This window comes from Hemiscyllium ocellatum, chromosome 14 (genome assembly GCF_020745735.1).
Source record: "Hemiscyllium ocellatum isolate sHemOce1 chromosome 14, sHemOce1.pat.X.cur, whole genome shotgun sequence".
NCBI lineage: Eukaryota > Metazoa > Chordata > Chondrichthyes > Orectolobiformes > Hemiscylliidae > Hemiscyllium > Hemiscyllium ocellatum.
The window spans coordinates 73,144,233-73,156,707 of record NC_083414.1 but is presented as its reverse complement, the minus strand read 5'-3'; the positions used below and the strand labels follow the sequence as shown (position 1 = coordinate 73,156,707).

Genomic DNA, 12,475 nt, shown 5'->3' with positions numbered 1-12,475 from the left:
GGACAGTGGTTTTGGAATTAAAACCATTCCTCCTTTGCAAAATCTGCTCAGACATTTTCTGCTCATTTGTACTAATTTAATGAATCCCTTTAAGAAGCTGAACTTCTTACTCTATTTATCTGCATACGCCTGCAAAGTTGTGTGTGTTACTGGTACCTTTTTAGCAGTGTCGAAATCCATCCCTTCCAAAGCTTCTATTGCTAGGTCTCTCCAATCATTCTCTGTTACACCCAAGCACGCAATTTGATAGGCTTCCTTATACATCTTCTTCTCCAAGTACTGGTACATGGGTGCAGACTTATTTTTAAAAGAAGAAAGTTGTATGTTATTTATGAGCAAGTCTAATTGCATCTGTGAAACAGAACTTTTTTTTTAAACATTAGCACCATCCCATCTCCTAATCTTGCTCTGAAGGAGATAACACACAACCACAGCATACCTCTGGACAATGCTATGCCTTACGATAAGTTTATTAGGTGATTCAGGATGGGGTACATGGTAGACAGACTTGTTTCCCCCATTAGCCAGTCTGATTCAGGTCCTGAAATATACATTTCACAAGATCCTGTCTAATTAACTCAAATCAAACTTTTTACTTTCCCTTCGGTCACTGACGAACATTGCCTTCTTAAGTCCAAGAGATTAAAAAAACTGCAGATGCTGAAATCCAAAGTACATGAGCAGGAAGCTGGAAGAACATAGCAAGCCAGGTAGCATCTGGAGGTGGAAAAGTCGACATTTTGGGTTTAACCCTCCTTCAGGAATGGAGGTGGGAGTTGGCGGCGGGGCGGCTGCAGATAAAGAGAGGCAGAGGAAATGGTTATGGGTGGGGAGACGGGCAAAGTGGTGAGGTTGTGATAGGTGAACTCAGGTGGTGGGTACAACCTGGTTGGTCGATGGGAGGAATGGATCCAGTTGGTAGTTGGAAGGAAGGGTCAGTTGGAGGAAAGGAGGAGGCAGGTCTAGAAAGGGAGTCAGGGAATGGAAGTGAAGGTTATTTGAAATTGGAGAACTCAACTTTGAGTCCTCTGGGCTGTAGGCTATCCAGGCGAAAGATGAGGTGTTGTTCCTCCAATTTGCAGCCTGATTCACTGTGGCAATGGAGGAGATCAAGGATGGACATGTCAGAGAGGGAGTGGAAAGGGAATTAAAATGGGCAGTGACCGGGAGGACAGGCTGGCCTTATGGGCCCAGCTGAGATGCTTGGCAAAATGTTGCCTAAGTTTATGTTCTGTCTCACCCGATGTAGAGATGACCACACTGGGAGTACTGGACACAGTAAATTACATTGGAAGAGAGGCAGGTGAATGTCAAACAGTCCTTCCAGGTAAAACATCAGTGAGACCAAATGTAAACATAGGCAATGTTTCGCTGAGCATCTCAGCCGAGCCCGTAAGGACCTGCCTGACCTCCCAGTCACCGCCCATATCAATTCCCCTTCCCACTCCCTCTCCGACATGTCGATCCTCAGTCTCCTCCATTGTCACAGTGAATCAGACCGCAGGTTGGAGGAACAACGACTCATCTTGCGCCTGGGGAGCCTACAACCCGGAGGACTCATCACTGAGTTATCAAATTTAAAATAACTTTCCCATCTTCCCCTAATCTCTTTCCAGCCTTGCCTCCTCCTTTCATCACTCCGACCGACCCTTATTTCCAGCTATCAACCAGATTCATTCCTCTCATTGACCAGGTTGTTACCACCACCTGTATTCAGCTATCATTACCTCACCACTTTGCCTCCTCCCCAGCCATAACCCTTGCCCTCCCCCCACTTTTACCTGCAGCTCCCCCTAACCTCACCTTCATTCCTAAAGAAGGGTTATACCTGTAACGTCGACTTCTCCACCTCCAGGTGCCACCTGGCTTGCTGTGTTCTTCCAGCGTCATGCTTGTCTTCCCTAGACCAAAGCAGTTTAATGACTTTTGAGTGAATTTCTGTATTGTGGTAATGTGAATTGGAAAGCTTTAAGTAATTCTAGAGCCTACTAAAGATCTATACAGAACAAAGCTCTCTGCCCTGTCCAAGCAATGGGTCTCAGTCTCATTCTGGAAGAGGACTCATTCTATCACACCTTTTCATTTCATTTGTTTCATCAATCATCTTATTTGGAGATTACCACTTTAACACTAACAGTAGTAAATTAAGGACATTTTTGAGCCATAGATCCATGCCTATCAGGAACTGGGCTGATTTTTCTTAGAATTATTTGACATGAAAACTTCAAGCTTTTGCCTTCAGACAGCAGCACACCTGTTATAGGCTCTCTTTTTGTTCCTTTGTTTCTTTTCTGTGAGCTAAACATTTCCATCATACAATCTCTCCTGTCCTTCATGCAATCACAGACTTTCCATTTGTCCCCTTGGTCAAAACTTACTAAATCTCTAGCTTTTTCCAGTTTTGATAGAAGGTCAGAGTCCTGCAACATTGACTCTGTTTCTTACTCCACAGATGATGCCTGAACTGCTTCATACTTCCAGTATATTCTTTTTAAAATTTTCAACCTTATCTCTATCAGGCGTGCATTTTAAACAAGTGTATTAATGACTACTAAATCTATTTTGCTCTCAATGGCGTTGAAGTCAAGTAAACAAATGCAGTTGCTGCCCTGGCTGAGTTTAGCAAACAATAATCAGAAATATCCCTATTCTCAGTGCCATACCCAATCTACTCAATAATGCATCAGCGAAACTCTATGTTCACTGATCATATGCACACAGTGACCATATATCAAACCATACAATGAGACATACCTGCGGGACCTCAACCGCTGACATGGCGTACACATGTAAGCAGAAGATTTTGGAGCCATTATATCCCACCACAAAGCCCTGAAGCTTCTGTTGGTGCACTGGAAAATTACTGGCTTTGATGTTGAGAAAACCACCACCAGAAAAACAAAGCATATCTTCGCACTGGGTGTTCCAAGCCACGCTATTGGCATTCGGCTCCTACAGAGGACATTGAGTGGAGGAATGTTCACAGATTATTAGCCAGCATTAATTTTCAAAAAGTACCATTTTCCAGCAACTATACAACAACACTTACTACTGATTGTTGCAGGCACTGGAATACAGAATCATCAGTAATTTTGGATATATTGGCCTTGGAAAGAATACTAAGTAAATTAACATGAATGATACCGGGAATTCAGGGATAAAATTATGAGGAGAGATTATACAAATTAGGCCTTTCTAGAATTTAGAAAGTTAAGGAATGACTTGATTAAAGTCTTCAAGATAGTAAGAGAAAGATAAAGATAAAGATAAACTATTTCCACTGGTTGTAGATTCTAGAACTAGGGGACATAGTCTGAGAGTTAGGAATAGACTGTTCAGAGAGATGTTAGGAAACACTTCCACACACAAAGGGTGGCTGAGGTTTGGAACTCTCTTCCATAAATGGCAGTTGATTTGAGATGAGTTATTAGATTTAAATGAGAGATAAATCAATGATTGTTAAGTAAGGGTATTAAGGGATATGGACTTAGTGCAGTCATGGTTCCCTACAGTTTGCTCCTATATCCCTACAATTATTGGCTATGAATGAATATAGTAGCAGGGGGTTAGAAAGAGACAACATCACCAATGAATGGGAATAGCTTATTTACTGAATTTCTAACTTTAAATCCAACAATGGAGCAATGGCAGGCTGACTGAGAAGCACATCCAAAAAATGGAATAATCAAAATTGCTACCTTTCCTTATCCCACCTAAATGACTATAATGCTAATGCTCCACGCCAAATACCGCACCATATTTCAATTTGTAATAATCATATTTAAAGCTACAGGCAAAGCAATGAAAGATTGTATTGGATTTGGAGCCTCAATGAAATAGTCTGACACTAGTCGTCACCTTGAAGCACAAAGCCAACTTTTTAAACTTTTCAAGGACATTGTTGCTCATAAAATACAGCAATTAATAGAAGGCACTTCTTCAAAGAATATCTACACCATGATTACATCCAACTTACCTGGAAAAGGAGTTCTTTTGTACTTATGTCATATACCAGACAAGTGTTGTGTTCATCCACCACAGCCAGTTTGTTGCGTGATGTACTCATGTCTAAACAGCGTACAGATGTGGCTTGCTTAAGAAGCACAATGGCAAATGGGTTGTCAACAAATATTTTCAGAATCTATAAGTGATAAGCAAGCAGATACATATTCACTTTTCTAAAATATGCCTGATGTGTGACTCATTTTAATACTGTAACATTATGTGCCGATACCAGAAGTGATTCTGAAACTGTTGGTGTATAATCTCCTGTTTTCCTCTAAAAATGAATGATGATGGTGAGCACCCATGTCCTTACACTTCTGGGATTGTTTTTTGATTCCAGTTTAAAGCTTTGGAATAAAGTCTCAATTTTCTGTCAATCCAGGTGAAATGTGTTTGGCAGCTGCAGTCCAGTTCACTACAGCACTGGTTGACAGCACAGAATATTATGCCATTTAAATTTAATTACATTTAAACATAAAACTTAGCTCAACTTAGCTGTTGATTCCTGCAAAACAAAAGATCAGCATTTCATGCCTTTATATTTTCTCGCCTTTAAGTCCATCGCAAAATCCTCAACCATTGCCAAAACGGCAAAATAGCAAAACTCAATGGAAAGATGGGACGGGATTAGTTAAAGTGCTCCAAAGAATGATGGTAACAAGGAAGACAGGGTAGATGGGAACAACTGCTCTCTTTGGTTAAGGATCAAGACAAGGTGGCACAGAGATTAAGGTAACTGGCAAAAGAATCAATGGAGAGATAAGGAAAAACCTTTCATATAGCAATTGTTTAGGGTCTGGAATGCACTGCCTGAAGGTCAGGTGAAAAACGGTCAATCAAAGCTTTCAGTAGGAGATTGGATTTTCTGCCTGAGAAAGAATAATGTGCAAGATTCCAAGGAGAAATCTGGGGAATGGCACTAGGATTTGGCACAGACTTGCCAAACACACTTAGTTTCCTTTTGTACTTAGCAATTCTGTGATAACTTTCACCATTCAATATTATTTGTACACTGATGGAGTCATGCAAAGGCTGTACCAATTTAGAAGAAAGGAAATTCTAGCTGAGGAACTTCAAATTGCATTGTCAAGGAAGTTTAATATCACACAATACCAGGTTATAGTCCAACAGATTTATTTGGAAGCACTAATGTTGGGAGCACTGCTCCTTCATCAGGTGGTTGAAGAGTATAAGATCATAAGACACAGAATTTATAGCAAGAGTATACAGTGTGACGTAACTGAAATTATATATTGAAAAAGACACGGATTACTTGTTGAGTCTCTCATTATTTTAGAATAAACTTGTTGGTTTCAGTTCTTTCATGTTTAAATCTCAGAACTTTTTTAAAGTTACATTCTCAGGTAAACTTTAACAATCGGCGTCATGTCGGCCGAGACAATGCATTTAAGGTGTGAGGTGCCCTGTTTGAGACTGTCTGTACCTCAATGTTCAGACTGATTCTAATTTACAAAAGATTTACAAAATCTTACATGGATTCATGCAGTTTTTGAGCAAAATAAAATGTAATTCTGCAAGTACAAATTCACCCCAAAAATATATGTGTGTGTGTGTGTGTGTGAGAGAAGAGGGGTTATGAGTGTCTGTGAGACAGTGCGTGTATGTGTGTGAGTGTAAAGGGGTATAAGTGTGAGAAGGTGCATGTGTGCATGCGAGTGTGGTATGTATGTATGACCGTATGAGAGAGAGCTTGTGTATGAGAGAGGGTCTGCATGAATGTATGCGTGTGTCTGTATATCTGTGTGTAGGAGTGTGCATGTGTAATATATATATATCTATATATAGTGCAGTGGGGTCCCCTCTAGTGTGACGTGAACCCAAAATCCCAGTTGAGGCCATCCCCTGGGAACTGACCTTGGCTGTCAGCCTCTGCTTGGCCTCTCAGCATTGTTGCCTGTCCCAAAGTCCGCCTTGGAGGATGGACACCCGAAGGTCTGAGGTTGAATGTCCCGAACCACTGAAGTGTTGACCGACTGTTGTGCGGTGTCCATTTAACCATTGTGCAAAGTGGCAGAGCAAAGGCTGATAGCTAAGTTCAGTACTCATAGGGATGGCCTCAACCGGGACCTTGGATTCATGTCACACTACAGGTGATCCCACTGCACTACACACACTCACATAGAAGCGCATATATGCACACACACACACACTTACAGCCCCATACACTCACGCAGACTCTCTCTCATACACAAGCTCTCTCTCAAACGCTCACACATACACTCCCAACCTCACACACACCCTGTCAGATTTATACCCCTTTACACTCACACATATACACAAAAACACATTCTCTCACAGACACTCATAACTCTTCCCCCATCCCCCACCACACACACACACACACACACACACACACACACACACACACACACACACACACACGTTTGTGGAGTGAATTTGTACTTGCAGAATTACATTTTATTTTGCTCAAAAACTGCATGAATCCATGCGAGATTCTGTAAATCCATTTTTTTAAGATTAAAATCAGTCTGAACATTAAGGCACAGACAGTCTCACCACACTACCTCACACCTTAAATGCATTATCTGGGACGACATGACACCAATTGTTAAAGTTCACTTGAGAATACAACTTTAAAAAAGGTTCTGCGATTTACATATGAAAGAACTGAAACCAGCATGGTCATTCTAATAGATGAGAGATTTAACAAACAATCCAGGTCTTTTTCAATATATAATTTCAGTTACATCACACTGTAAATTTTTGTTATAAATTCTGTATCTTACGATCTTCTACTCCACAATCACCTGAAGGAGCAGTGCTCTAAAAGCTAGTGATTCTAAATAAACCTGTTGGACTACAACCTGGCATTGTGTGATTTTTAACTTTGTACACCCCTGTCCAACATCGGCATCTCCAAATCGTGACTGCAGAAGCATGATAATTTGTATTATGCAAATTAAGGATTCATTAAAGGACATTAGAGAGCTTTACATAGCCCCAGTCAAGATGTTACCACAGCAAATTTGACAAACGATTGCCCACAGGCCTCCAGTGAAGTAACAGATGAAATAAACGTGATATGGATTGAGTCAATTTTTCAGAGACAAGATAAATAAGCAAATTCCATTTGAACAGGGCTTCAGTACCAAGACAGACTGGGCTTATATTTACAAATCCAGGCACATAAAGAAGAAATCATCTTAAGGAAGTCAATCTATAGACAAGTGAAGACAGCCTCAAGATTTCAGCTAGCAAAATGTGGACATGGATAACTGGGACATACTGAATCTCCGAAAATACGGAATTCTGAGCCTCAAGATCAAATTTGCAAATATATACACAACCTGGAACAGTTTTACAGAAATACAAAGGATATTAAGTGATCAGCAGCGCTGCCTCAAAGTGTCATGGACCGAGTTCAATTCCAGATTTGGTATGTCTGTGTGGAGTTTGCTCATTCTGCCCTTGTCTGTATGGGTTTCCACTAGGTGCTCCGGTTTCCTCTCTCTGTCCAGATATGTGCAGGTTAGGTGGACTGGCCATGACAAATGCGGGATTATGAGGATAGGGTGAGGAGGGCTAGGTCTGGGTGGGATGCCCTTCACAGACTCGATGGATCAAATGGCCTCTTTCCACACTGTAGAGATTCTATGATTCAATGATTAATGTAGTAGAAAGGGTTCAGCGGCAGAGTTGCTAGGTCTGAAGAGACACCACATTAAGGATAGCTCAGAAAGATAACACTTACTTTCACATGAGAACAGATATATCTGATTTGGCAAGGGGAGGGGCAAGCAACGTTAATCTCTGTTTTACATTTACCATAGTTAGAACTAAAAGATATAGATATGGTTCGAGAAACAGTTCTAGAAAGGCAAATTATTAGTGAGATTTATCAAATTAGATGTTACCTTGAAACTGACATCTTACAAAGGCTGGATTAAATCAAAGCCTGAGATGTGCCATTTCCTATGCAAAATGGCCTAGACAATCAGCATTGTGGCATGTTTATCAGATTTACAGGCACAGCCTACAGTTAAAACATTGAATAGAACATAAAATCCCTTCCATTCGGCCCAACAAGTCCACACCGACCCTCCAAACAACATCCTATCCAGACCCATTCCCCTACTCTATCCCTGTAACCCTGTATTTCCCCTGGCTAATGCACATAACCTACACATCCTTGAACTCTATGGGTAATTTAGCACGGCCAATCTACCTAATATGCATACCTTGGACTGTGGGAAGAAACCAGAGCACCCAGCAAAACCCATGCAGACGTGGGGAGGACGTACAAACTCTGCACAGTCACCCAAGGGTGCAATCATACCTGGGTCCCTGGCGCTGTGAGACAGCAGTGCTAACCACCTAGCCACTGTGCCGCCCAGTTCATGAGGAAAAGAGCAAAAAAAAGGTAAACTTGGAAATCTTTCCAATGACTGGAACAGTGGATGCCATTGTGGCTATTATCTTCAAAACTTTGGCCACTTAGAACATAGAACATAGAAGGATACAGCGCAGTACAGGCCCTTCGGCCCTCGATGTTGCGCCGACCGAGTCCTACCTAACCTATACTAGCCCAATAACTTCCAAATGCCTATCCAATGCCCGCTTAAATGAACATAAAGAAGGAGAGTTCACCACTGATACGGGCAGGGCATTCCATGAACTCACAACCCGCTGTGTGAAGAATCTACCCCTAACATCTGTCCTATACCTACCACCCCTTAATTTAAAGCTATGTCCCCTAGTAACACCTGACTCCATCATCGGTAAAAGGTTCTTAGTATCTACCCTATCTAAACCCCTAATCATCTTATACACTTCTATCAGATCTCCCCTAAACCTTCTCTTCTCCAATGAGAACAGCCCCAAGTGCCTCAGCCTTTCCTCATAAGATTTTCCTACCATTCCAGGCAACATCCTGGTAAACCTCCTCTGCACTCGTTCTAAAGCTTCCACATCCTTCCTATAGTATGGCGACCAAAACTGCACACAATACTCCAGATGAGGCCTCACCAGAGTCTTATACAACTGCAACATGACCTCAGGACTCCGGAACTCAATTCCTCTGCCAATAAAGCCCAGTACACCATATGCCTTCCTCACAGCACTATTTACCTGGGTGGCAACTTTCAGAGATCTGTGTACATAGACACCAAGATCCCTCTGCTCATCCACACTACCAAGTAGCCTACCATTAGCCCAGTAATCCATCATCTTGTTATTCCTACCAAAGTGAACGACTTCGCACTTAGCTACATTGAATTCCATTTGCCACATTTCCGCCCAGCTCTGCAACTTATCTATATCCCGCTGTAACCTACCACTTCCTTCCTCACTATCCACAACTCCACCGACTTTTGTGTCATCCGCAAACTTGCTTACCCAGCTTTCAAGTCCTTCCTCTAGATCATTTATAAAGATAACAAAAAGCAATGGTCCCAAAACAGATCCTTGTGGTACACCGCTAGTAACTGCGCTCCAAGATGAACATAATCCATCAACTACTACCCTCTGTCTCCTTCCAGCCAGCCAATTCCTAATCCAAACCTCTAATGTATCCTCAATGCCATACCTCCGAAGTTTTAGCATTAGCCTACCATGGGGAACCTTATCGAACGCCTTACTAAAATCCATATACACAACATCTACTGCTTTACCCTCATCCACTTCCTTAGTCACCTTCTCAAAGAACTCAACAAGGTTTGTGAGGCACGACCTGCCCTTCACAAAACCATGCTGGCTATCCCTGATCACGTTATTCCTACCCAGATGTTCATAAATCTTATCCCTTACCATTCTCTCTAAGACTTTGCCCACCACTGAAGTCAGACTCACTGGCCTATAGTTACTAGGGCTATCCCTACTCCCTTTCTTGAACAATGGGACCACATTCGCTATCCTCCAGTCCTCTGGTACTATTCCCGTTGACAATGACGACATAAAAATCCAGGCCAATGGCTCTGCTATCTCCTCCCTAGCTTCCCATAGGATCCTGGGGTAAATGCCATCAGGCCATCACTTGTTCCTTATTATAGCAGAAGACATCTGTCACATCTCCTGTGGGGAAATACTAGTCTGGAGTCAGGAATCTTTGACAGGTAAGTTCAAAGATGTTGACAACTTCTAATGTCATAACTGAAAAAAACTGTATAAGATACATTTTTAATACAGTGATTGACAATACAGGTGTGCTCTTAATCAGCAAGTGATCATTTAACTGATAGTATTGTGAAAATTCAAAAGATTTTAGATGCATTATAGCGTCAGAGGCTGAGGGTCGACCTTATAGAGGTTTATAAAATCATGAGGGGCATGGATAGGATAAATAGACATAGTCATTTCCCTGGGGTGGGGGAAGTCCAGAACTGGAAGGTATTATTTACGGTGAGAGGGGAAAGATATAAAAGAGACCTAAGGGGCAACGTTTTCACCCAGAGGGTGGTATGTGTATGGAATGAGCTGCCAAAGGAAGTGGTGGAGGCTAGTATAATTGCAACATTGAAGAGGCATTTGGATGAGTATATGAATAGGAAGGGTTTGGAGGGATATGGGCCAGGTGCTGGCAGGTGGGACTAGATTGGGTTGGGATATCTGGTCAGCATGGACAGGTTGGACAGAAGGGCCTGTTTCCGTGCTATATATCTCTATGACTCTATATTATCCAAGAAATAAAATGCTCTCACGCATTGGGCAGTATTGATAATCAGATTTAGCTGTGTCAGATGTTGTCTTTGATCTCATCTTTTAATTGAATGGCTGTTCAGACATCTGTTTCATTGCTTTCAAAATTGAACTCATGCACAAGCTCTTTTAGTAATTTTAAACATTTTAATTTATCTAGCTCTGGAAGTTTTGTTGGCATAGCTGCGCAATGGAAGTCCAGGAGGAATGCCGAAATACCTTCTAACTCCCACTAACAGATGCAGATCTGCAAGGTTTGTTGACACAGTCATTCAAGATAATGTCATTCTGTATGTGCTGCTGAACTCTAAACTCCAGTTCAGTTCAGCAGAGGCTGTGGACACAGCTGTCAAGGGTACTGTCAGTTTGCGATTTTTGAGAAGATTTGTAGCTCAGGTTGAGGTTCAGGTTGCAAGTTTGCTCGCTGAGCTCTAACGTTTGTTTTCAGATGTTTGATCACCATGCTAGGTAACATCATCAGTGAGCCTCCAGTGAAGTGCTGGTGTTCTGTCCTGCTTTCTATTTGTGTGTTTTGGTTTGTTGAGGTGGGTGATATCATTTCTAGTTCTTTCTCTCAGACGTTGGTAATGGGGTCCAAATCAATGTGTTTATTGATGGAGTTCTGGTTTGAATGCCAGGCCTCTAGGAATTCCCGTGCATGTCTCCGTTTAGCCTGTCAGAGGGTGGATGTGTTGTCCCAGTCAAAGTGGTGTCCTTTTTTCATTGGTATGTAAGGATACCCAGTGATAGTGTCTTTTAGATGCTAGTTGGTGTTCGTATATCCTGGTGGCTAGTTTTCTGCCTGTCTGTCCGATGTAGTGTTTGTTACCGTCCAAGCAAAGTTGGCTTGATATCAAGGGACTAGAGTGATGCAAATGTTACACCCTTTTACTGGGCAAGAATGCATAGATGAACCAAGCAGTTTCAGTTTAATTTCTGTAGTGGGAAAGTTCTAAGAAACAGTAATCCTTGACAAAATTAACAATTACTTGGACGTGTGTGAAAGACAGCATGGATTAGTTAAAAATAGATGGTATTTAATTAAGATGTCTTGTTAGGTAATTTAGAGTTAATGACAGTAACATTCGTTGATAGGGTGTACACTGACTTCCAAAGATAATTGAAGTCTCAAATAATATGCTTCCCAGCTCAATTTGAAGCCCTTACACTAAAAGGAACAGTGACAGTGTGGATACCAAATCAGAAACAACATGATGAAATGGCATTTTCTGACTGGAGGAAAGCACACAGCGAGGTTCCCTGGGAGTCAGTAGTAGGATCACTGCTTTATTTGATCTCTATGAGTCAATTATGTTCTGCAACAGCAAAGAATCTAACCATCATTTATATAAATGATTTGGATGTGAACATAAGAGATACGGTTAGTAAGCTCATAGATGGTGTAGTGGACAGCGAAGCTAACCTCAGAGTACAACGGAATCTTGATCAGATGGGCCATTGGGCTGGGGAGTGGCAGATAGAGTTTAATTTACATAAATGTGAGGTGCTGTGTTTTGGAAAGGCAAATCAGGAAAGGACTTATACATTTAATTCGATTGATTCGATTCTCTACAGTGTGGAAACAGGCCCTTCGGCCCAACAAGTCTACACCGACACTCCGAAGAGTAACCTACCCCCCTTCTGACTAATGCATCTAACTATGGACAATTTAGCACGACCAATTCACCTGACCTGCACATCTTTGGAACATGAGAGGAAACCGGTGCACCCGGAGGAAATCCACATAGACACGGGGAGAATATGAAAACTCCACACAGACAGTCATCCAAGGCTG

At 41.8% G+C, this 12,475-nt stretch overlaps 1 protein-coding gene across 1 annotated transcript in view; it reads right to left on the bottom strand.

Moving 5' to 3' along the window:
* The window catches only part of ift122 (intraflagellar transport 122 homolog (Chlamydomonas)), a 136,539-nt gene that overhangs the window by 49,900 nt on the left and 74,164 nt on the right, over positions 1–12,475 (bottom strand). The window contains exons 13-15 of the mRNA XM_060835790.1: positions 3,977–4,141; positions 2,755–2,952; positions 157–297 (exon numbers count right to left, since the gene is read on the bottom strand). Of these exons, the coding sequence (XP_060691773.1) occupies positions 157–297; positions 2,755–2,952; positions 3,977–4,141 (504 nt within the window). The remainder of the gene's footprint in view (positions 1–156; positions 298–2,754; positions 2,953–3,976; positions 4,142–12,475) is intronic.